This window comes from Sitodiplosis mosellana, unplaced genomic scaffold (assembly GCF_009176505.1).
Source record: "Sitodiplosis mosellana isolate CC-2019 unplaced genomic scaffold, AAFC_SMos_1.0 Smas_scaffold_6165, whole genome shotgun sequence".
Classification (NCBI taxonomy): Eukaryota; Metazoa; Arthropoda; class Insecta; order Diptera; family Cecidomyiidae; genus Sitodiplosis; species Sitodiplosis mosellana.
In genome coordinates this window covers 3,170,980-3,196,417 of record NW_022601406.1, presented here as the reverse complement: position 1 = coordinate 3,196,417, position 25,438 = coordinate 3,170,980, and the positions used below count along the sequence as shown (strand labels likewise).

Below are 25,438 nucleotides of genomic sequence, written 5' to 3'. Positions count from 1 at the left end.
CACACACGCACACGCATACAACAGGGAATGCTCCACTGCCTGGAAAATCATCGAGTGTAACCGAATAGGCAAACGAAAATAAAATAAAAAAAACTTTCGGGTCGGCAATAAACACAAAGGATCACAAAATGAATTCAATTATTTCAAAAGGCTAACAATAACGATAAACCATCTATCTACGTGTTTGTGTGAGTTTTTATTTTATTTCTACATCGGAATAAAAAAAAAAGAAGAAGAGAACCAGTGATCGAATTGAATTTTCGAATTAATAGTGCTGACTCTGTAACATTCTGCGTTCGAATGTTGCCACCCACTAGATGGATTTTAAAAATTTGGTAAGATATCCCATATCTTCTGCATTCTTTATGTGTTGATGTACTTGACTTCATAAGAAAACTTTTTTTTAACAAACAAACAAATGGGGTGTCGAAAAGAAATGGAAGAAATAAAACGGTAGAAACATTGTTTCTTTTGTTTGGCGACTCGAACTTGCTTGTTGCAAAGTGCATTGTTGTCATACTCATATATTGTGACAGATGCAGGGCGGATGAAGGGAAAACCGTTTGAAACAACGCATTTTCCATCACAAAAGGTCCAAATGAAGAGTATTTTGAATTCAGAGATTTGTTCAATTCAATGGATGATTGAGAAAGACCGAAAAAAAATCGTTCGATTTTCCACACACCCGCATCGAGCATTTTTTTTCTTCTAAATACATATTTCCGTTCGCTGATGGATTACGTTTGAATATATCGAGAGTATTGCACAGTTTGCACATTTTCAGCATGTTGCATCCGGATGCTAGGGGGCAACAGCATTCAAAAATAAACTTACAGAGGGAATGAGAGAGAAGGAGAGAGAGAGAGAGATGAGTAGAGGTGGGGATGGGGAGAGATTTGTTTACTGGTCCGTTTATTTAGATATTTGATGCGTGATGCTTTAAAAAAAAATCATGTATCCAGTGAATAGCATAATGAATTTAGTCGAATTTGGTCGAAAATCGGCTCATATGTGTGCAAAACTGCGGCACAATGAAAACACATATACACACAGAGAGAGACGGACACACGCACAAACTGATTCATTGCAAATGATCTCATAGCCTAAATCTGATATTCCAATAGAGTTTATTCATAGAGTCTTCATCAGTGGCAAACTTTTCGAATGTAATGCAAACGATGTGGATAAATCTATAATATCAAATGCACAACCAAAAACTTGAAACAACGTTATCACATACATACACACATTTTGTCATAATATTGCTTGAGAAGGCAGTCGTTCGCTCCCTTGGTCGACACACGAATTGATTGGACATTTAAATTGAATTTTCGACTGCAGAACAATCAGTAAATTCCGGTTGACCAACGATACCGATCAACTTTCAACCAGTAAACATTTTCAACATTCCCAAGAAATCTCTGAACCATAGAGCGAGAGGAAGAGCAAAAGGAAAAGTAAGAGGGAGAACAAAAGGGAAGAGAAACACTCAAAAAATTTATGTTCAATCGACAATCCAATTAATCGATTACTTCATTTCACAAATAAATTGACCTGACCTGGCCATCGAACAGAGAGAGAGAGAGAGAGAGAGAGAGAGAGAGAGAGAGAGAAAACTAATAGCCCCGACCATAGATATGATGATTCCAATTTTATAAATTGAAACCGCATTTTACTAAATAGCAATTGAAGCGTAGGGCATATCAATAATTTCCTAAATACAACCCGATCAAATTCATATTCGACCACAAACGTGTATGCAATTTTTTTATTCCTTTTTCAATAATTTCGGGCAAAAACCAATTTAGAGAAGTGCATTTAAAGAGGTCCTCACTCAACCTAACAACCTGTTTTACAACAGTGCACTAAAAACCCTGTATTTATTTAGAAGTTTTCGGATCACACACAAACACACATATACGGATATTTATGCGAGCCTATCGGCCAATTATTAGCTTATATGCACGTATTTTAAATGGTTTCGAACATGGTTTTTAGCTCAAGCTGATACAATATTTAAATGAAATTCAATCGGTTGATTTACGGTAAACTGCAGCAAATTCCATTAATCGGAAATAAACAAATTAGTTTACACAATAAATATTACGGCATAAATTTTCCCCATCTCCACTACTTCGATGAAGCTTTTAGCATGGCGTAAATGGTCATTTGTGTGTCATTCTAATTTATATGGCATTCACAAATGCACCTCCTTCTCAAGCAGCAAAAAACTGAAATAGTCTTCTCGGTTTCCGGTTGTACACCCTTACCTCGTACTTGAAATTCTTGCCGGATTGAGTGGCTTGCTGTCAATTTCAATGAATCAAAAGTCAACATCGTATAGCATGTCCTGTCCATGTGCTCAGCTTGTAGTTAGATCCAATGGAAAAAAGTGCCAGATTCTGTCGGTCAACCGAAACTGACGAATAATTTGATAATCGAAATGACTAAACCAAACATCTGAGCCTGTAGATGTACTGCAAACTGAATTACGGGTTTCACATTTCATTTGTGTGTGTGTGTCTTTTCTTCTCTGTATCAATATCAAGCAGCAACAAGTGCCGACCGAACGAGCATTTCGATGCTTTTTTAGCTCTTTTGTTGGTGCTGATTGTTGTTGTCAATATATGAGACATTAAGTGAGCAACAAATTTGCTCGACAAAATATGATCTCAACTCGTTTATAAGAAGCTATTCAAGCGGAATGCACTTTTTTCACACTCTCTAGCTCTCTATATCTATCTTCGGTTTATTATTGTCAGTGCAAAATTTTGGAAGCATTCCTATTTGAGGCTTCGCTTCAAAAGCCAGCGAGAGATAGTGTGGGAAAAATGAATCACATAAAACGATAACAACGCAAAAGAAAATATGTTGCGCATTGCCTCAATGCTGCGGCAATTTTTCGTCCTCAAAACTGCGTTCCATTCGTATGCATGTGTGCCATAGCCATGGAATCTTATATGTGGTACAACTATTTCTCTTAAACCGAATGTAAAAGAGGCACAAAGCGAGTGCGTGTGTGTGTGTGTGTTTGTGTGGAAGATGATGAGAGCGAGAGGGGTGTTTGGAAGAGAAAGGAAAGAAAGCAAATGAAAAAGAGAAAAACAAGAAGAAAGGAGAGAGAAAGAGCGACAGTGAACGAGTAAAACGAAATACAGAAACCACTCTTTCCAATATAAAAGGAAAGCTTGAAATTTAAGTGTGTCATTGCATCTCTATCACCATTAAAAGGAATAGTAATAAATTGAGTTATTACGAGCAATAAACGAAGTGAAATGTGTGTGCGTGTGCTTTTGTACTCTGTCTCTCTCTCTCTCTCTCGCTTACTCTCTTTCACTCTCTCGTTTACTCTCTTTTGTGTCTCAGAGACCGACTATGGATGGATATCTGGCAGCTTGCATTCCCGAAATTGGCACTTTTTCCACTCATTCACACACACACACACACACACACACACACAGCCGAAGATATAAAGATTAATATATATGTGGATCAGTTTAAAAAAAATGAATAAAAAACAACACATGTTCCAATGGAACATTGTTCCGTTGATATTTTCGACGGTAAAGCGCTTTACCTGTCGAGTCGAGACAATGACAGCTTTTACACACCACGTAATGGGGCACGAGATTGGAATTCATTCATTGAATTAGCTACATCCTCTTCAGTGACAAGAGAAAGCGACGAACGCAATGAATCTCTCAATTGTTTTGTTTTTGTGTGTGTGAAAAAAAATTGCCGACAGACGGCGAAAAGTGATGGAATGTGACAAAGAGGAATAAAAAGATGCATCGTATTAAAAAGATGTATACATAATTCAATCGTTTGTTTGGCACTTAAAAAAATCTGCTTTTTCGCTTTGTTGATGCTATGGTTTCAAAGAGAGAAAAATTGTCTCTTTGTCAGTGGATGACTTGTAATAGGCGTTTAAAATCATCAGCGTACACTTGAAAAATGTGTTTGTGTTTTTGTGTGTATGGCCGCCGCCACAAACAAGATAAAAGTATCCATTTAGTTGTGTAAAGAGTTTTTTCCTTTGCTGTTGTTGTTCGAACTTGTGTGTTTGGTTGAAAAATAAATGGAATTTTAGTGCAAAATAATGGAACTTCAAACAAAACGTCATGTCTCACTCGGGCTTTTCTCTCTGTCTTTCTCTCTCTCTCTCTCTTTCTCTCTTTCCTTCAATGTCTTTTTATAACAAGTTTATAAGCTCTTTTTTTTCTATTATTTTCACTCCAATTTCTTTTTCTTCTTTCGTTTTAATATCGGAAAGCTAAAGTGATGATAGTGATTACTTCCCGTCGAATGGCGGAAGTGATTGTTTTGAAACGATTCGCATCCATTATAAGCGACACTTTGCTTTGCAAACGAATATTCATCGTTGCTATAAAGCATATTACGTCTAAGCCTCATCCATAATAATGCTTTCCAAATCGCGTCAACAGCATGGAAATTAAGTCTAGACATTGTCGATTGGTGTAAAACGCGAAATGCATTTGAGCTAATTTAAAATCTAAATTAGAGCATCTGTTTTTCCCTCATCTTTTGACTGCAGAACAAAATCCATTACTTTGTGCAACACGGTCGTTACATCAATGTTTAGCTGCACCAACACAATATTGTTGCTTGTCAGATGTCGACATCTCGATTTTTTTCTCGCGACACACTGTTATGTGAGTCAGATCATGTGACTTTCAGATCCAAAGTTTTACGGATCATGACAAGGCATCAACAATGCCATTTAATTTCAATCAATAGCAATAATCGAAGAAAATTTAATGAAAAATATTGGGGGAAAAAAACGTCAAAAGGAATGGCGAATAATGCAAAAAAAAAATGGAAATTCCCATTGAAATCACACACATTTGCATAATTTTCATTCGCGGAAAAATAAATACTGAAGAATAATTATTAAACAAAAACCAATTCTAGGAAATAATTCATCAAAATTCTTTACAATTAAAAGCAAATAGTCGGGTCTTGGTTTTGGTGAAAATCGGCGAAAATGTTCTTGATTTACGATACTCTGTCAATAATTGCGTTCCGTTTAAGCAAACAATTGATGCCGCCGCGTTGTTGGTGTTTTTTTTTCATTCTTGTTTGCATCGAGTCATTCAACAAATCATTTGCAGATTGTTGATGCTGTTGATGAAACGTTGTGTTTTTTTCTGCCCGGCCAATTGCCAATTGCCAATTGCTACGCGATGCCTTTTTTCACTATTGAAACTCATTATCAGCTTTGTTATTTATAAACTTTATGCATATAAATTAGTATTTGATGGCGAACCGCGATCATTAATAATATGGTAGAATGAAGACATGCCTTTGTCGTATTTGTGTGCCAGTCGTTGGGTGAATTCAGGGAATTCAGGGAATTCAGGGCGTAAAATATGTATTGCGAAAATTCTCGATTCGATATTGATATGATTGGGCTGGGTGTTGTGCGTATTGCCTGTTATCAATATACCAATAAATCATATTATTGAATAAAATTAATGATCTCACCGGTACTTTTCAGGCAAAGCATCTCATGCTAATGACAGCATCTCGACTTTGGCATACTGTGAGGTATTTTGTATGGCATTGAGTGTGTTTGCATCGTTTTGTTTGACAGCTTCTTTTCTTCTCTATCGAGTGAGATGGAAAATGGAAGTGAGAGATGGAGAGGCAAAGAGAGCTAGAGAGACAGTGAGAGCTAGAGAGACAGTGAGAGCTGGAGAGAATGGAAGAGAAACAGATGGAAATATAAAATCCGAAGTGAAACTCTAGACTCGGAATCACAATCGACTTTCCAATTTGAGACTGCCAGCCAGTAAGTTTGAATTTAGCCAATTTATTTCCGTTCGACAGTGTTTGCTGGCAGTGCAAATGGGTTCAATCGGCTTAGTTGCTTGCATTTCACAATTTCAAAGTCTCTATTGGATCCGTTTTTTTTTCCACTCGTTCCACATCAAAATGGAAATGGTGCAAAGCATGGAAATCCATTACTTTGATTTATATTTTTCATTTACACACACAGTCGACGTGTGTGTGTGTGTGTGTGTCGTCTGCGCTCGACGAAGCGCATTTTATTTTTACAGCAGCATGCTTCTAGCTTCAACATTATCATCGTTTAATCAACGCCAACAAAACCCCGTTACAAACACATATTTTATTTGTTCACCTCGTTCAATATTTAAACATTGGATTTTGCCCAGTGACTTTTTTTTTGCCTTAAAACCTTTCCACACCGAAGAGAGAGAGAAAAAACGTTGCCCATAGTAGTAATACAACCCCATTTTTTCGGTGCGTGCTATTGCAAACCATGAGCTAAAAATGTCATCAAGTGGACGGCAGAAAAAAAAACTCATCGCTTTTTTTGTTGCGAAATGTAAACAAGACGCGCCATGGACCTTGAGCCGGGTTTTGTATTCGTTACATTTTAGAAGACTTCTTTTGCATATGTTTTATGATGATCCCCATTGCATTTAATAATATGTGTAAATTATGGCCTGATGTCACATTCAAATAGCCAAAGCAAAGAATGTGAAGAGAAAATGTTTGCGTAATCTCTCGTACACAGAGAGAGAGGGAGAAAAAAATAAGGTCAATAAAGTTGAGACACATTTCGTGGAGATTTTAGCGCATTGTTTGAACATTAGCCATAAGTAAAGAGCAAACATTCAGTTTTAAAGGTGCATATAATTCAAATGGTTGAAAAAAATTCAGTGTTGTGTGTGTATTATTTGTGTGGATATCAACAGCAGCATTAGCAAAAAGAGGGCCACGAATCAGTTGCATCGCCCACACATACACATTCTCCATGCGATCTCCATTTTTTCTCACATTTGCATCTGCCATGTATAGAATGAATTTCCCACACTTTTGGTGTGTTACGCGCAATCATGGCAGGGCGAAAAATGCACCGCATTCTATTGACATTCATGTGTATGTGCGAAGAGAGCAACGAGTTTTTTTTTTCGTCCAGTGTTGTTGTGCATTGCATTACATTGAAGTAAGTAAAAAAAAAATGAAATGAGCCAGCGGTCACGATCTGCTTTTTTTCTGTCAAGTAGGACATACGTTGCGTACGAATGAGGTCGAACTTCATTTATTGTTGTTTATGCATTCTTCAGTGGCAGAAAAGAGCATTTTTGTGCTTCACTAAACGCGCACAGAAACGTGCTTTCTTCTACTTATTCTCGCTTTTAGACTCTCCTTTTCTCTTAATCTATCTCTCTCTCTCTCTCACACACACACACAACCAAATAATTTATGATTTGTTGTTCTCGCTGGCTTTTACCCAAAAATCTTCCTGTTCCAACTCTCTCTCTCTTTCTCTCATTCTCACTCACTCACACACACGCTCGCTCTTTCTATCACTTTGCTGGAGTCACATTTATTACAACAATGCAAGAGTGCGACGCTTAGTTTATTGATTGCAAAGTTTTTGGTAAGAGCCCGCTTTCAACAATAAAATGAGCTTTTTTTCTTCGCATCGCTCGCCGCTTTCTGTCCCACTCACAGCCCGTTTCTTCTTTCCCCTTTCCTTCTCCCCACTTCTTCCTCCCTTTTGCTTGCACTTGGTGCTTTGTCAAGTTCGTCTCCCATCTGGGAGTGTTCCAATTTATCCAGCCGAATTGGGCACTGAACAAATTATTCGCATGCAAATCAATAGAAATAACGACACTGCCAAATAATCTCTCGCTCGATCTCACCATCCTTCGCTTGTTCTGTGTGTCCAACTATCGTGTTTTTATTTCTTGCTAGCAGAAGCATCCGACTCGGAATTTACTGTTTTATCAGTATAATCATTTCATGTTAAAGTTTTGAAATCGGTTTAAATACGAAGAAAGTTCCATCATAAAATTGTTGTGCATAACAACCGATATAACAACGACGGAACGAATAAGAAGGAAGACGACGAATGAAAAGTGGAAGAAGAAAAACATTTAAATTGAAAGAAATGAGCGAGATCGGAAGGGATGGCAGAAACATAAAAAAAATCCGTTTTTTTTTGTTTGTTTTGGTTTATCCACTGAAATTGGGCGAATTTATTTTCCAATCTGTCAACTGTCATATTCAAGCAAAAATGAAGAAAATCGCGTGAATTGTAACCATTGTCACAGCCATTCATTCTATTTGTTTCCGGCAATTTTTTTTTGTTCGTAAAATTCGATGCGTTTTTTTTTTCGTTGGCCAATCAAAAAATAAATATCATAGTTTTCCGGTGTTGATGGTATTTACATAACGAGGTATGACAAAATACCTAAATATTTACTGCAACACGCACAAAAAGAACAACTCAATTCGACCATAAAATAAAAAATATATGAAATAAGTGAAGCATTAAACAATTTCAGTTGCAAACCGCACATTTAAATCAAAAATATCAACAAAATTTTCATCCAATTGTATTGCATGTGTATGGCATCATGGCACACAATTTACGACAGTCCATGCGGAATTTATGGAGAAAAAAACGACAGCAAACAAATTGACAAACATTTAAAACATTAACGATATCACATTAATAATTTGTTTCGGTTATTTTTTTTAAATAATTCGTTGTAAAATATCACAAATACAATGGATTGGTTCAAAAATGTGAAACATTTTCCGCCCCGTACACACAGGTTCACATATATTTTAAGTCCAATAAGCACATAAAATTGGTACGACAAATTCAAATGATTGTTCCCAGTATTCAGTTCATGTGTTCCTATGTGCTTTCTGTTGGTTTAGCATTTTGTTCTGGTTGACATGAAGCAGATTGTGAAATATGCTTACAAAAGAACCCATACGACGAAGAGAATATTGCTCAAGTGTAACAAAAGATTTTATTGGAAATACACCAATTCTACATTAAAATGTGGTGCGTTCGTTGTTTTTGGCATATATAGAACTTTGTACGGAACGAAAGGGCTGTGGTTAAATTTGTCTTGACATTTTTCGGTTTTGTGAACCAAAATTCTCATCGTGTAATGATGGTGCGATTGCCTTTTTGCCACAAATATTCTATTGTCGGCTGGTTGCAACAATGTTTCGCTCTGGATATTGCAAATATGCTCTTTAAATAGAAAAGCTTTCGGCGCACACACACATGCATGACGTTTTGTTTTTTTTCGGGAATTTTTTTTCCCTACATTCGTCTGCCTTCTGATGCAATCTGGCCAGGAAATGGTATCCACACCATTTTTATTGCTCATTCGCTTTTTTTTGCATTGTAGCTTAGTCGCTCTTCATTCACTCTTTTGGCCTTTCGTACTTTCTCTCGCTCACTCAACCGCTCGTTCGCTCGCTCGCTCGATCTCACTCTTTCATCCTCCCTTTCCAGTTCCCTCGTTCTTGTTCTTTCTATCTCTCTTACTCACACGCTTGCGAATGGAATTAAATGTCTGCTGACTATGGATAAATGAAAAAGAGCACATACTCACATAACTCTCCGAGAAACAAATTCGATTTTATACATCGTGACTTCGGTACCGCTAGCTGTTTTCGTCTCGGCAACAATCTCTCTCTCTCTCTCTTTCTTTCTTTCTCTCTCTCTCTCTCTCTCTCTCTCTCTCTCTCTTCGCTTGGTTCGGCTTTATCCTCGATTCATTTTGTTTATTATTGTATGAGTTTGTGTTTGTTCAATCCATTCAGAGCAAATAAATCCCAAAATGGCAAAAGAGAATCATGTCAAATGAATACCATCGGATGTTTTGCGTTTTATTATTTTTCATCCATAATCTTAATTTTGTTCTTTTGGAATTTTCGTGCTCATGCTGAGATAGAAGGAATAGAGGGAATACATACCCGTTTTTTTTCTCACTAAGAAAATTATAACTAAAAATGCTTCAAAATACTACTCCTATGGCAAAAATGTTAGCAAAATTGGAAGTGAAAAGGGTTTTAAAAAAGAAGCTACGAGAAGCCAGGAAAAATGCCTCGGACAAAGGTGAGTGAGAAAGAATGAAGAGGAAAAATGCCATTGACGATGCACGCACACACACAACAGCTTTAAATAATATTGTGGCCGAACATTGTCACTGAAGGCAATGTCGAAATGTTAATAACTACAAAAGTGCACAGCAAAAACCGCAAAGTTGCTGCCAAGACTATTTGTTTCTTGTCCAAACGACCATCGTCGTCGTCGTCGTAGTTCGTTTTTTGCTCTACATTTCTATCAATAATTTTCTTATGAGTCTGCGGTCGGGATTCGTGTAAAGGGAATTCCATTGAAGCTTGTAAAAGTTTGTTCACAAGTTTTTGCCATGGCTGGTTTTTTTTTCTTCGTTTAGCCTTGGAAAAAAAACCATCAATATTCGCGCATTTAAAACTTTGTTATACACTTGAACATAATGCTGAGCATTATTCGCGCCAAATTTTATGTAAATTTTTTTGCTTTTGTGTAAAAGCAATAATTTCTTATTTAACCTTTTCTCATTCGGCAGTACTTTTACCATAATAATCAAGTTAAGTACCTGATCATGGCATCAAACAAAATATTTGCCTCAAGTTTTTATTCACTTTTCCAAAGAAGAATCGACGAGAAGTTTAGCAAACAATAAGCAAATAGACAAATCAAATATCCAGTTCATTTCATTTAATTTTGATTTCAATTAGAAAATTGTTTGTTGAATGAAAATAAATGGAATTTTCGCTTTCTCTGGGAGGTGAGGTGAATTCAACAACAATTGTTGTCTTGAAACTTTAAAACGTTGAAACAACCAAACATATTTTCCAACCCGAACTACCACCATTCGGCAAGTTTTCGACGCAATCGAAATGGTTTGCCACAATATTGGATACAAATCAATCCACTTTATTTTCGTTCGGTTTGTTTCGACACCTTTTTTTCGGAATTGGCGAACGAGTTGAATTGTTTGAAATTATTTGTTCAAACCGAAAGTGGCTTTACACATAACCTAAGGTTGCGTTCGAAGAAAAACCACAAGAAGGAAGAAAAAATGTCAGCAAAGAATCGTTTTATTTGCTTGCCTCGTTTCATTTTACTTTCGCTATCTTCCTTTCTATCCACCTTTCTGTCTACCTTTCTCTCTTTCTCTCCACCACTCTCTCTCTCTCCACCACTCTCTCTCTCTCTCTCTCTCTCTCTCTCTCTCTCTCTCTCTCTCTCAATATTTCGTTTGTTCAGGATATGATGCGTAAAAGAAAGCGCTCATCACCTTTACTCATGGGTAACCCCTGCGTATATTTGTTGCTAAATTATGAATCGAATCAATTCACGGATGAATTTTCACCGCGTGTCGCATCATTATTCATGTTTGGCATTTTCTGCTGGTGAATCTCCTATTGCGAACGCCGCTGTTGGGAACGCTTTGATTGGAATGGCCATAATGGTGTGTATTTATGTTTACATATTTCGGCTGGTTGGAATGTATCGGCAGATAGATGTACCAAACGCAATCGCAAAATGGGCAAACAAATTGGAAAATGCCACAGAAAAAAATAGCAGAATAAATCGTACGAAAATGTTCACACTTTTTTTTTCTTTAAATAAAAAGACGATAAAATAAAGCAGAAACCGAATGAACGAACGATGAGAGAGAAGGAAGAAAAAAATCAATCGCGAAGTGAATTTATGGTTTTTTGCCAAGAAGATGCTTTCAAAGTCACACTCACTGATATCAAAATGAGTGTTCTTGTTTTTGGCTGATGGTGGTGGTAGTGGTGATTCACTGTGACATACTCTCGCTTCAACAGTTTACAAGTAATAACTGAAAGGAGTGAAAGAAAAGCAACAACAAACCGACGAAGAAAAACAGTGTTGTCGTCGTCATCATTCGTCGCACCAACGAACATCGTAAAAACACCAAAGAGAATATATATGTATATCGAAAATGGTCGTACATAATCTAAACGATTTGCAATGATACCCGCTTAAGCCGTTAGCAGTGGTTTTCTCCGGGACAATTTTCTGTGTATATGAGAGAGAGAGAGAGAGAGAGAGCAAGATGATCGGAGGGTCTCAATAGCAAATCGCAATGGAACAACACAACTCTTCAAGATATCGCTTTATTTCATTTTTCCATTGCACTTTATTGTTGCGGTTGGATCAAGAGCACAGTGTGCTTTTTTTCTCACTTCCTTTTGGCTTCTCGCTTCCGTTGGTGCGTATGATTATGAGTCGAACGAAAGAGACAAGAACAGTAAACCGAAGAAAAAGAAAATCGGTGCGAATTGAAAACGCTGCAGAAATTTTTCGATTGCAAACATTTTTTTTTTTCTGTTGATGTTGTTCCGTCATTTATCCATCAGAATGTTTTTTTTTCTCCATATTTCTTCGCCTTGGTTAGTCTTGCGGTGACAAAATAATGCGAAATAATGATTTGGCCATTCGTTTTCTTTTGTTCAAAACTCGTTTCGCTCTGCATCTTGGGCAGAATGTGTGCATGTGTATGTGTTGTATATTTTCTGTTACTACTTATGTTAAATCAATGGTTTGGAAAAATCGAAACGAGCAAACAGCGAGCTCCAGTGCCGTAGCCAGGAATTTTTCTTTGGTGGTGCTCAAAATTTTTTTGGCGGTGCTGAAAAAGAATAGGTGTTTTGTAACAATAACAACAATTTGTAATGTTTGGATAACCAAATATTTTTAGTTTATTGAAGATCAAATATAAAATTCAAAGTTACTATTGCTTGTCGCAATTACGCTCCGCACCACCAAGCACCACTCTGGCTACGGCCCTGGCGAGCTCTCTGTTCATTGACTTTTATGTTTGTGATGCGTGAACAACAACAACAACCACAAAAGCAACAGCAGCAGAATAAAAAAAAAATAACCACAAGATACATGCTTTTGTTTGCGTGTATGGTGTTATTTTTCTGATATACGTATGTAATGTGTTCGCCTAGTCGCCATCGAACGATACATATAATCGTCAATCTCAATGTAAGGCCATCATTTGCATGTGCGTTCGCTCGCTTTTGTGTCAAACAACTATTTGTCTTCATTCGTAATCGTTATAGTTTGAGATTCGAGATGGAGAGTAGAGAGAGTAGAGAGAGGAAGACGAAGACTATTCGCATTTGGCCCCGATTCAATGTGCATTTATGCAGTGATTGAACGATTTTTCCTCATTTTATTTTCGATTTTACTTTGGATCTCGGTTTTGTTTTTGTTCCTTCTTCAATTTTTATTGCCGACTATTGATTTTTCGCTTATTTTATTGTTTGGGACACCTAAAATACCCGTTGAAAATCAAATGCTTCGCGATAAATTCAATCAAAATGATTTTGGCATTGATTCCACCATGCAAAGGGATAAAACCGCGTTTTTTTTTTCTCTTGCGCTTCTTTGTTTCTCAAGTGGCCGGAATACAAAAAGAGCTTTCAAACACTTGAACTTTCGATATAACCGGTGGGTGGGTGAGGGAACATTTTGACAGAATCCCACATCGCTCAGCCCATTGATATAGCTTATAAGACGCATTGGTCTCCTTGATTCGTCAACAAAATCGCCGAACCATTCACACTTTGATACCGCTTCTGAATTCACAATTCGATGGCTGAAACCAGAGAAGAGCAGCCAAGATCAAGCTTATTCAAAGCCACCGAATCATATTTTGTGGGAGACTGATAACACATTCACCGTTTCACATTGTCGCTTAAAGCGACTTGCTTTCACAGGGCGCGCGCGTGACAACCATAAGCCGCGTGTTGTGTTCTCTCTATGTGTTAGCGCGCCAGAGAGCAAAGTTATTGGTATGATTGTGGCACTGTACGTAAACTCTATAAATTATTTATGCAAATATAAACATGAGCAGCAGCAGAAGAGAACGCGAATTTATTGTACGTCGCAACTGGTAAAATGAGTTAGAGAGGTATGACAACGCCACCTCATAAAAGAGCATACAGTTTCGTAATTAGTGTTATGGTGTATGCAAACGAGCGCGCAACAAACACCACGTCCACATTCCACAATGCATTCTCTTACTAGCGCTCTCTCTCTCTCTCTCTCTCTCTCTCTCTCTCTCTCTCTCTCTCTCTTTCTCTGGCATCTCTTCTCGCCAAAACGCTCTTCTGCCCTGTCTCCCGTCTTTCTCCTTCTCTACCATCCTCCCTCCTTTTCTATCCCTCTCCCATCTCTTTCTCTCTTTTTCCCACTGATAAATTTTTGCGTGGTTTCATTCCCACCCTTGGCATTTTCAACAAACAAACAAAGGCAATCGCGATAGTGGCAACCAATTATACAATGCGATACCGTGATAATGTTCAAAGTCGACTAATGGGAAACAGCCATTTTCATTAATCGTCAGATAAATATTAAAATCGTTGAAAACTTCGGAAACGAAAAAGAAAAACCAACATCAACAACGAAATTCGGTGTGGTTTGTGTTCGTTAATTGTGTCGCATAACTCATTTAAATAAATTGTATATCATTTAACTTCCCGTTCCATGGAAAAGCGTGTGCGGTTCGCGCGTTTAGTCGCATTTTTACTTGCATGAGTGCCAAACCATATAATTATATGCCATAATAGAGTTATAAGGGCGTTTAACCCACAAATATCTTATTCAATTATTTTTCAATGTTTGTCAATGTGTTGTATAGTTGTCTTAATAAAATTGCGATAAATGAATAATTGTCAATAGCTGGCGGCTGCCGTTGGCTGAATTGTTTTATTAATTTAGTTTCAACACCGAATAACTAGCGGTTTGCTGCGTTGATATTTACATAAGAAATTGATTTTCTGCTCCTCGACATATAAATCAACACTAATTTTCCCATTCACTCAAAATATGCTATACCTCTTCAAATATTAATTTATTTGCATTTCATTTAGAATCTCTCACCCTTTTTTCTTCCTTTATGGGTACATTAAGCTCTTAAATTTCTAATATTCACAATCTAAATTTGTGTACATAACTTTTAACTTTTTCCACCCCCGCTGTGTCTTTTTTTTCACTCTCTCTCTCTCTGTTTAGGTGATGCGTATGCGATGGATCTAAAATCAGGAACCTATCTCACGGCACCAAATATTAAGAATGTTAGCTGCACTCATGAACGTTACACGCATCCACTTTACTACTACATTGGTCCATTAGATGTAATTCAAGCCTTGATAATATTCTTGCTAACGATCGGAATTATCGGAGCGAACTTGATGTTAATTTTTGTGATAAATCATCGCCGTTACTCACCGTACATCGACCCACAGGTAAATGAAATACGCTTTTTGCATTCACTCACTCTATCACTTTTACGCTTTCTCCCGTTTCCTGAGGTTTTTTTTTCTTTCGATAAATACCATTTTGTGCACGTTTAAATATTGAGAAAGTCAAAAGTTGGTTTGCAAGCGAGCGAATTCGCGCGCGCGGTTCATCATCAAAACTGATAAAGAAAAAAGTTTGAAGAAATATTAATAGACATATCTCTTCAGCGACCGCACAACAGCAACCACAACATAAACAAGCATCCATCAAGAGTGAAAATGATCCAGTTGATGAGCGAAGAAAGTGTCGTTATACACCGCATCACCGTCTTAACTGCACGAACACATCCACTTTGTAACATTTAACGTGCTTATTCTCCTTTTTTTCTCTCGCTTACACGTGTTCACGTCTAGGGGGAAGGAACTATTGGTATATTTACTTCATTGACACGTATTGACAAATATTCACAGGCATTTGCACTGCGTTCCGTAGTGTTATTGTTGTTGTTTTCTTCTGTTGCTTCGTCTCGTTCGTGGCGAGCAGGAATGACAATTGCGAATACGTACATTTTATTGACCATATTTGCATGCATTCGCAGCTAGTTATTCAGCGCATTGACACGCATTGACGCGTATTGATCCAAACTCGGTACAATATGCGAACATTTACAATATTTATATTTTCATTTACTCAGTTCTTTCCCCCTAGGTTCAAGTGGTACGTGAAAATAGTCGTATGTTGTGTGTGTGTGTGGCCGGAAAAACAAAGTTTCTTTTTCTCGTGATTTAATCTTTTGTGTTGTGTGGCTACAGCATACCTCTGTGTAAAAGAAACTAATTTCCATATCTTCGACAGCATTTTGGGCTCTACGGTACGCCAAGGCAATAAAAGTTTTGTCTTTGTCTTTTATTGTTTTGTGTGTGTGTGTGTGTTTTTCTTCCGCACGAGAGACGGAAACGTAGTCAACAACATGCGTTTTATGAAAATATTCATCGATGTTCAACCAACTTGTGTTTCAACTGCGTGTCTATTCTTCACTTTGGCCCACGACAAATACGTGGATAGTGTATTTCGCAAGCGTTGAAAGCACCGAATAAAAAAGATACTCGATAATTACATTTGAAAATGGCACAACGGCGCCGCCTTCATTTTCATGCAAAAATAGATTGATAATTGAACATAACACACCGTGACAAAATTGCATTTTTGCTTCACATTCAATGTGAAACGTTTTTTTTCTTGCTCGTTTCATATTAGAGATAAAAACATGTATTGAAAAAAGCGATATCGATCGATTGACACGAAATATTTTTGGAATTCGGTGCAAAATACGAATAAAGGCATCGCACCAGTCAAAAAAAAAACTACATCGTATTTGATGATAATGATGTTCTCGATTCGGAGGAATTTTGTGATATTTGCCATTTTCAACCTTTCAAAAAGGACTAACTGCTGCCTAAAGCTCGAATTGAATCCATCGCGCTCAATGTGAAAATGCTCAATATTTGAAAAAGAACAACGACCCACAAAATTCATTTTTCTTCCAATTTCATTTATTAAATGCACTTTTCTTCGTCGTTTTTACGTGAAATGAACGATTTTTCTGAACAGGAGAGCATTTTCGCTTGCATCATGTGACGAGGCGATATTATTTTCATGTTTATGGCTTCATTTTCACACTTGATGGCTGATCACTTTACAATGAATGTAATTTGTTTTTGTTTTCTCGTCCAAATTATGCATAAAAACCATGTTACACGACGCCTCTTTTTTTCATTCAAATCAAAGTGTTTTTGTGTCAAATAGTTTGGTTAATGTCATTTTTATGTTCCGCTTTCTATCTTTCTCCCTCTTTTCCTTTCTCTCTACAATCCGTATGAAATGCAACAATTCCATTGTACGGGCTTGGTTGTGGAACGGGTGATTATGTGGAATGTGTGCAGCCGCGATACCTGTTGACGTCATTAGCATTAAATGACTTTGCCATCGGGATATTAATCACACCATTGGGCATTTTACCGGCACTTTTTCACTGTTGGCCATATGGTGAGATATTCTGTCAAATACAGGTAATCGGTTTTTTTTTCTCTTTCTCTTTTCATTTTTTACTCAATTTTTACAATTCAGCTTACAAACGACTTTATTCATTATTCAAATTTGTGTAGTGTGCTTCTCGACTGAAACTTTTTTTTTTTCAAAATAAAGAGGTAACATGGATGCAACATTTTTTCCTTAAAAAAAACATGAATGCAAAATTTAGTATAATTTCCATCATACACATGGTATTTATTTTCTTTTCGTTCGAGCTCTATACAATTACATGCATACAACAGCACTTGAGATGTATATTCTGCGTACAGCCATAGTGGAGCTACTCTACTTACTATTGATATCATTCACCACAAACGATATTCAATACAACCGTGAAGAGTATGTCGAATAGAAAACTCTTCACAGTCACATAAGCTCTGAAGTTCACAAAGTCTGAACGAATCAACCGCACGTTTCCATCATCCTTCAATGTATCGTGTGTGTGTGTGTGTGTAGAGCAAGGGGGAAAGCAGCGATGTAGTACTGCATTCCATTCTGATTCAATGCCGATTTAATGCCAATTCAATGCCACTAAATTCAAATTAATGCTATTCACTGTGAATAGCATTGTTTTGAATTTAGTGGCATTGAATTGGCATTGAATCGGTATTGAATGCACTACTAGATTACTGCTTTCCCCCTTGGTGTAGAGCGTGTATTCCATTCATGAAAGTAGTATTTCGTTCAGTGCTACTTCAGGCACGTTGGTTCATAGCACAAAGTTATACATATATTTTTCGAGCATAAATCGAAATTAATTGGCGTGATGGTATTCAATGGCTGAGATGCCTTTGTACCTTGTGCAATAAAGTTCTTTATTTTTACGATCAAACACAAAACCTCATGGCTTACCATACACTCGGTGTTTTTTCTCTCTCTCTCTCTCTCTCTCTCTCTCTCTCTCTCCTGTACTTCCATTGATCAAATGTCTTGATGTGTTTGTACGATGTTTCTACTCTCATCTCATATTCCTTGTTTACGATCATCGTTTTATCATTTAATGGCCTTTTCAATTGAATACAATTTCTAATCCATAACAGAATTTCAACCCCATCTCCCCCACCGTCCCCACACATCTCTAATATCATTTGATAGATAACAGTCTTATTTGATTGCATTCAATTCGATTTCGTCTTCAATCGCAATCGCATTGATAAAGTTATTAATTTAAATGAATTCGCAATAATTTTCTACATATAGTCGTTATAGTCAGATGAATGAAAGTCGATAATCTTACTGTATATAGATTTGTTATTATAACTCTTTGTTTTTGGAATTTATGCTCCAAAGCTCATTCATCAAACTTAGCCGTGGAAATTGGGATTAATTGTTTTGTTCTGTGTTTCGTTTGCTATAGGCATTATTACGCGGTGCGCTATGCCAACAAAGTGCGGTAATCTTGATATGTATGGCCGTTGACAGATACATGTGTGCATTGCACGCGGAAAAATATCAAATGCATTCGAGTAAGAAGGTGAGTATGAGCGGATACGGAATTTTAATACGATTTAAATTTAACTTCCTGGTAACTTTATATACCTATCATTTGTCGCATAATGCGAGCGAAAAAGTTTCTCCGTCTTCTTTTATCACTTGATGAAACGAGACAACACCTTTGAAATATATTTTCAATCTATTTAACTTCGTTGCGAGGTGTCGCTAATTAATTCGACTATTTTATGGCGTAATATAAACATTTCTTGACTCGATGCATAAAAGCTGCGTTCTTTCTATGATGATCGGAGCACGGGCACGGATTCACGAGTTTTACGTGCTATTTTTAGCTACTACTATCTTGCTAGTCAAACATAGCTGTTTCGAGATGTACAAAAGTTTTTGGCATCGTGTCACATGCAGTGATATTGTTATTCATACCATTTTCTCTTTGTGTCTTTTTGCTAGGGCTGTGTGGCGCTATTAAGCTTAACATGGACGTTATGCTTGACGGTTTTTGGATTCTTGGTATTGCCCAAAGGTAAACATTGGATTTCTTTTAATGATGAAAATAATGAAATGAAATGCAAATTACCCGAATAACTGTTGATTTTTGAAACATATTCACAACATTTGCAAACATTTACATTCGCTTCGTTCGCATTGTTTTTTGTTTTTATTTTCTGTTTTATTTCTTTGACAATTTGTTTGCGCCATTTTATGTTGAAATTCCTCGCAGCAATTTAATTTCTATGGAATTATATTGCTGTGAAGAATTTCAACGCAAAATGGTGCAAACGAATTTTCAATGTGACCCAATTTTTTTTTTTTGTTCGTCCGTCTATTTTTATTTTTCAGGATATTACTTCAATGAAACCGGTCTGCTGATATGTGAACCATTCTACAGTAAACCATCGTATCGAATATTGGCCACATGCTCTCTGTATTTTCCCACCACAATGATTCTAATGTATTGCTATGGTTCAAGTTTTCATGCAAGCCGATTGCGATTGGTGATTGCCACACCGTCAGCAATGATGCAACAAACGCGATCGATTGCTATGTCTCAAACGGAAACCGTTACACGGCCCATTGCGGTTGCCGGAAACACAATATTACCATCACCAACCGAAAAGGTACATATACCAAATACCAATTCAATCACACACCAGATCGATATATACCTTTTTTGCTATAGATTTTTTTTTTCGCCCATTGCATCCCATTTTTCGTAGTACACAATTTACCATAAATTACGTGAAAATCGATAGAAAATTTCAAAGTTTTAATGCGAAAAAGGTGAACAAGTGAATAAACTGTTTTAACACATCTTCCTATATATTTTCCTACTGCTGTCACAGCACGGTAAAACTCATTCCGTATTGAAATGTTGCATACGTTGAGTCGACATTTTCAAATAATGACATCAAGTTTGAAGTATATCTCTGTGGTGTACTGAAAATTGTTCGATTCACTTGCTCTATGCATTGATTAGAATATTTCCATGGAAATATCATCAAGTCTATTTTGAAATTAGACGAAAGGTTTGTTTGACTTGTGTTGAAAAACTTTTCGAAATTAAGAAAAAAAAGGTGCTTGAGCACATATTCTTCGAAAATAAACGGCATTGTTATCGTCGAATTCGCTTTTGTCATCACACCACAGACTGTGTGACTCTATATGGCTGACTTTTAAATTTTCGGATATATTTCTCGCGTTCAACGAATGAAGAATTCGATCGTTCGTTCAATTTCAACATGTTACGGTGCGGTAGCGATAAATTCATGCTCATTCTAGCACGTGACATTGCGATTCATTAACTAATTTTCGGTAATGGGAGTGTGATGCCATACGCAATGCTACGCAATATCGAGTGTGTGTAGTCATTTTGCTTTCTCTCTTTCTCTCTCTGTAGTCATTTTGCTACCTGGATATATCTTGTTAAATATAATTACTATCAGCCGCATGTCTCTTTGCTTCCGCGTTCATTAAAACGTTAAAAAGTTCGCGCGTTCGCGCCACCGACTGATAGAGGGACTGGAAAAAAATATATACTGCTGTTGCTTACGATTGCTTTTATGAATCTAATTTATTTTGTTTATTTACGAACAGTGGCGTCGGTGGCGACGGCGACGCCGACGACAACGACGACGAAGGCGGCGGTGGCAGTGTTGATGGTGGCAACAAAATCATGTCTCCCGTGTACGCGTGGCAACATTCCCGAACAATAATTTAAAATTTAATTTGTCTGTGAATGCACACCTCTACTCATTAGTCTCTCTCTCTCTCTCTCTCTCTCTCTCTCTCTCGCTCTGACTTCTAGTATCCTTGTCGAAAATGGAGCAAAAAGCACGTTGCAAATCAAGCGCAATGTGCAAGTTCCTAATTTGTTTTTAAGTATTCCGAATTTAATCAAGCGCACAATTGATATTTTCCCAATAAAAACCGCCTGGTAAACTATGTCGATTTAAGCACAGTAATTTGCACATTCTGCACAATTCTTCGTGCGCGCTCATTTTCAAACGCGGAAAATATTGCCGAGCATTAGCCTTAGATAAACACATTTCAAAGTTATTTATTTGAATATTTAAAGCAATTCAAATGACGAAAAAAAGGCTCACCATATTGTCTTTTTCGCTTCTTCATATTGAGTTTAATTAGAACGAAACAAGCTGTTTTTGTTGAATGAAAGCTAATTTAACCATAAATAATCTGATTGGTCGCAACTCAGAAGCATGAGCCAGCATAATATTTATGAAGTGAATGACAGTTTAAAGTAGAAGAAAAAAAATACACGCTCCATGTATTTTAGCTGAGTTGTAAAATGAAATTGGCCCATAAAAATGTGTATATGTGTGTTGCGGCATATTGATGTCTTTGGTGGTGCTGTTACTGCTGTTACTACTCTTGAGTGTCAATTAACTTGCATGAATCGACAATTTGCTATTTCTTTTTCCATATTTTACACCATTTAGAATGTGGATCTACAGGAAAGACGAATAAGTGGCTCAGTATCACGTACCATGGCTGCAATGTCATTAGGATTTATTGTGATGGTTACACCTTGGTCGATTCAAGAAGTGGTTGCCGCATGCACTGGATCCAAGGTATGAAGCAACAGCAGCAGCAAAAAAATAGATTTGGCTTTCCATTTTCTCTGTATTAAATAGTTGAATTATGGTCACAGACGGAATTATATCATCTTCAATGAAATTGGTTCCGCACGAATTTCAAATGAAATATTCTTTTTTGCCTTCATTTCATTCGTTCAAATGTGTTCGATTAATTTTAATATAAATATACGTGTGTTTCCGTGCAGCTGCCACCATTTCTCGAATTTTTAGTTACATGGACTGCCATAAGCAATTCATTTTGGAATCCATTTTTATATTGGCTGTTGAATGCACATTTTAGACGTTTGACTAAGGAGCTTCTGGTATTAAGGGTATGTTTGTCTCATCTTATTAATAATAAATTGTAAGCCTCTGCGTTCGTTTTTTTCGTTTCTCTTGCGTTTTGCCCTAAAATTGTTGCTTTAAAATTGCCTTTTTACCCGGTGGAAAATTGTCTCTTTTTTGCATTGGAAACTGTGCTTTTCTTCAGAAAAAATGAAGAAAATTGTAGTTTCGATGAAGAGAAATTCGAAGATGAAGCAATTTTCTTTTTATATCCCGGGAAAAATTCTATTTTTCTTCTTTTAAATCGCCTTTTTTTTCTTTTTTTCCTTCGTTTAAATAGAACTTATCTCTCCGTGGAATTGTCTCTTCCACACAGAATTATCGTTTTTTCAACCACAAAATCCTTTCATTTTTTCCGCACTCAATTTTTTTTTGCATTTTCTTCCGTATTTTAAAATAATTTAGTGCTGTTTGCGCGGTGACACCACGTCCGAGCAAAAATTGCGATGCTGTAGTGTTAGCTCGGAATGCAATTTAAATGGTTTGGCACCGGCGGGACCGTCACGACCCGTATCATCGTTAATACCACCTCAAACCGATTACGATACACTCTCCGAAAAGTATTGGGGCGAAATTTTAGAGCGAACCGTCAGCTCGAGTAGTTTACAAACATTACGGTAAAATTGCAAGCCCATTATTTTCCTGCATAATTGCGCGAATTGCGCGAAAAAAAGCGATAAATTTACGATTAAAAAAAACAAAATTGAATTTATTTTAAAATGAAAAATTATTTTAAGTTGAATAATAAAAAAAAAAATGTTTCTCTGTTTTTTGTTCGTTCGCTTTTGCTTCAGATCGGCCCAACAACGCACATATAACATTGTTAGTGAGCATCCGTTCTCGTCGACGATGCAATCGGCACAAAAGCAAATCGCTGCAAATGGGCAGCAGGTGAGTTGTTTTAGCCTATTATCTACACAGTAACTTTGCTATTTGTCATCGATACCCTTCCCCCCCATTCGCATAGATATTTATTTAATATTGTACATTCTCCGTTTTTTTTTTCTCTGTGTTTGTACGCATTGCTTAGCATCAATTGCATTGTTTAAAATCGAGCGGTATTGAATTAAATTATCGACATCCATCGATGCAAACAACAAACACATCAACCAAACAAACGCACTTCAATCATCATCCCGTGCGATTTGAAAACGATACAAAGATAACGACGGTGACGGCAACAATGGCCACAGCGGCAACGACGCCGTCAACGATGACAACGCATTTATCGAGCTTTTCGACATCGGAACCGCACCTCTGTGAACAATTTGTACATGACATCAATTGTGCAAAGAATAAAAACGCATATTTGAATCAAGCGCACAACGGGCAACCGGATAATTAAAATGCGTTCTATGTCTTTGATGCGACAGAAAAACAAAATTTGTATGTATACCAATCACAGGGCCACAAAAGAACACAAATCAAAGTGCGACCAATTTCGAGTCATGTCACCTTCGGTCATTCTTTCCTTTTGGCACAGTTGGTTTAATGGGAGTTTAGAATTTAAAACTGTATGACACGATGAAACTGAAATGAAATTTAACTGCTGCTCGGACTCAACGGCACACATTAATCTAACATTCTGTAAATTTATGATCGGAGTTCAGTGCATTTACTCAGACACATGAAAAAACAACGCACAAAATTTGTTTCATTTTTGCTCTCCGTGCAGGACAATCAATTGACCCCAAAACAGAAGAAAAAAAATATGAACATCACAACATCTCTCGTTGGTCAACTCTTTTTTAAGGTGAAAAAAAAAACAAAACAAAAATTCATGGAGAAAAATGAATCAACTCGAGCAGACAGTGCAGATACAATAAATATAAGCTCAACAACTAAACAAGAACTGTGGACATGTGAAAGAGAAGAACTTTGTGAAAATGTGAATTTAGCGAAAACATTGTCGAAATAGCACACTGAACTGTTGCCATTGCTACATGTGGCTCAAAAAATGTGAATTGAGTGATGGTTTTTGTTTTTTTAGTTTTGTATCAAAGTTCATGCAAAATTCGATTCTCACATTGATTAGGTTTTTTTTTTAAATAGAAATTTGAAAAACTCCGTTGACAATCGACGACGGCAACACATTTTTATACACAACCTAACAAATCAAAAGCTATCGATAGCGAGATAGCGAGGCACATCTTTTTTTCCTGTTTCGTTCAAAACGACAGTCAATCTCGGCTCGATTCGACAAAGTACAAACAAAAAAGAGCAACAACAAATGGTGACATTTGCGTATTTAAAATGGAACAAAATGAAAAAAAATGTAGAAGAAAACCCGTAACTCTCCTCTTCATTAATTCGATCAACAGCATATAAATAACACTTCAATTGACGTTTAGCTGACTTAAGTGACATTATTCGACTTTATTGCACCACGATAAATAATCATGAATAATGGCAGCGACATTCGCGAATTATTATTGATTTTTGAACTGAACTCACATTTCCAAACAAATAACAACTCAAATCAAGGGGGAAACTACTACTACCGCGTAATTCATATTAATAAAATCTAGTACAACACAAATTCTGAAAAATTCTAAAAAAATTCTGCGCAATTCTGATCAATTCCGATGTTCCTTAGTCAAATTTGGTGAGGATCAACTTAAAATATCGCAAATATAGGGACATTTACCATTCATTTGAATGCATATTGAAGGTTTTTACTTCGAGAACATATTTGACTTGGTTTGATCTACAAGACTCAATTCTAGCTCTGTTTTCTATTTTGAAAATATTTTATGTATCATGAAGCCTTTACCTAATTTGAAGTGAAATATTGAACTGGAAGTGAGATTTATGTACAATTAAAAACGCCCTATCTGAAGTTATTTCGATAAGATTGAACATCTATGCGCTTAAGCATTCCTTTGAGATGCTAAATAACCCTATATTTGCAATTTTTGAAGTTGATCATCATCAAATTTGACTTAGAAACATCGGATATTGATTGGAATTGTTTTGAATTGCGCAGAATTGGTTGGAATTTATCAGAATTGGTGTTGTACTAGATTGTATTAATATGAATTATGCGGTAGTAGTAGTTTCCCCCTTGACCCAAATTAAATGCTATCCGATAGCGAGTACATTTTTTTAAAACATCAAACGAATTTAAATTGTGCGAAAACAAAATATGATTTAATATTTCGGGAGATTATTTCGTCGGTTGATTAATTTCATTCCGAGATTTGGTTACCTCCCTTTTTCCCTGGGAGGGAATTGTGAATTTTTCGCTCTGAACTCGAAAATGTGTCACGTGATCCAATTATTCGTTTGTTTTTGCATCAAATTTCAATAGTCA

The 25,438-nt window shown here is 36.7% G+C and overlaps 1 protein-coding gene across 1 annotated transcript; it reads left to right on the top strand.

The window, feature by feature from the left end:
• On the top strand, window positions 1-24,671 carry LOC129574592 (5-hydroxytryptamine receptor 1D). Its single transcript, XM_055456789.1, has 11 exons — window positions 1-335; window positions 14,915-15,147; window positions 17,086-17,211; window positions 18,591-18,707; window positions 19,136-19,208; window positions 19,526-19,803; window positions 21,643-21,774; window positions 21,987-22,112; window positions 22,531-22,742; window positions 22,920-23,016; window positions 23,156-24,671. Exons 2-11 carry the CDS (start codon window positions 14,929-14,931, stop codon window positions 23,468-23,470), a joined length of 1,695 nt encoding a protein of 564 aa, XP_055312764.1. The 5' UTR covers window positions 1-335; window positions 14,915-14,928; the 3' UTR covers window positions 23,471-24,671.
• The last annotated feature ends 767 nt before the right edge of the window (window positions 24,672-25,438 follow it).

Coding starts and splice junctions, on each gene's coding strand:
- LOC129574592 (XM_055456789.1), top strand. CDS start 14,929: ATGGATCTAAAATCAGGAACCTATCTCACGGCACCAAATATTAAGAAT. Junction 21,775..21,986: donor CCGCATGCACTGGATCCAAG/GTATGAAGCAAC, acceptor GTTTCCGTGCAG/CTGCCACCATTTCTCGAATT. Junction 22,113..22,530: donor AGGAGCTTCTGGTATTAAGG/GTATGTTTGTCT, acceptor AAAATAATTTAG/TGCTGTTTGCGCGGTGACAC.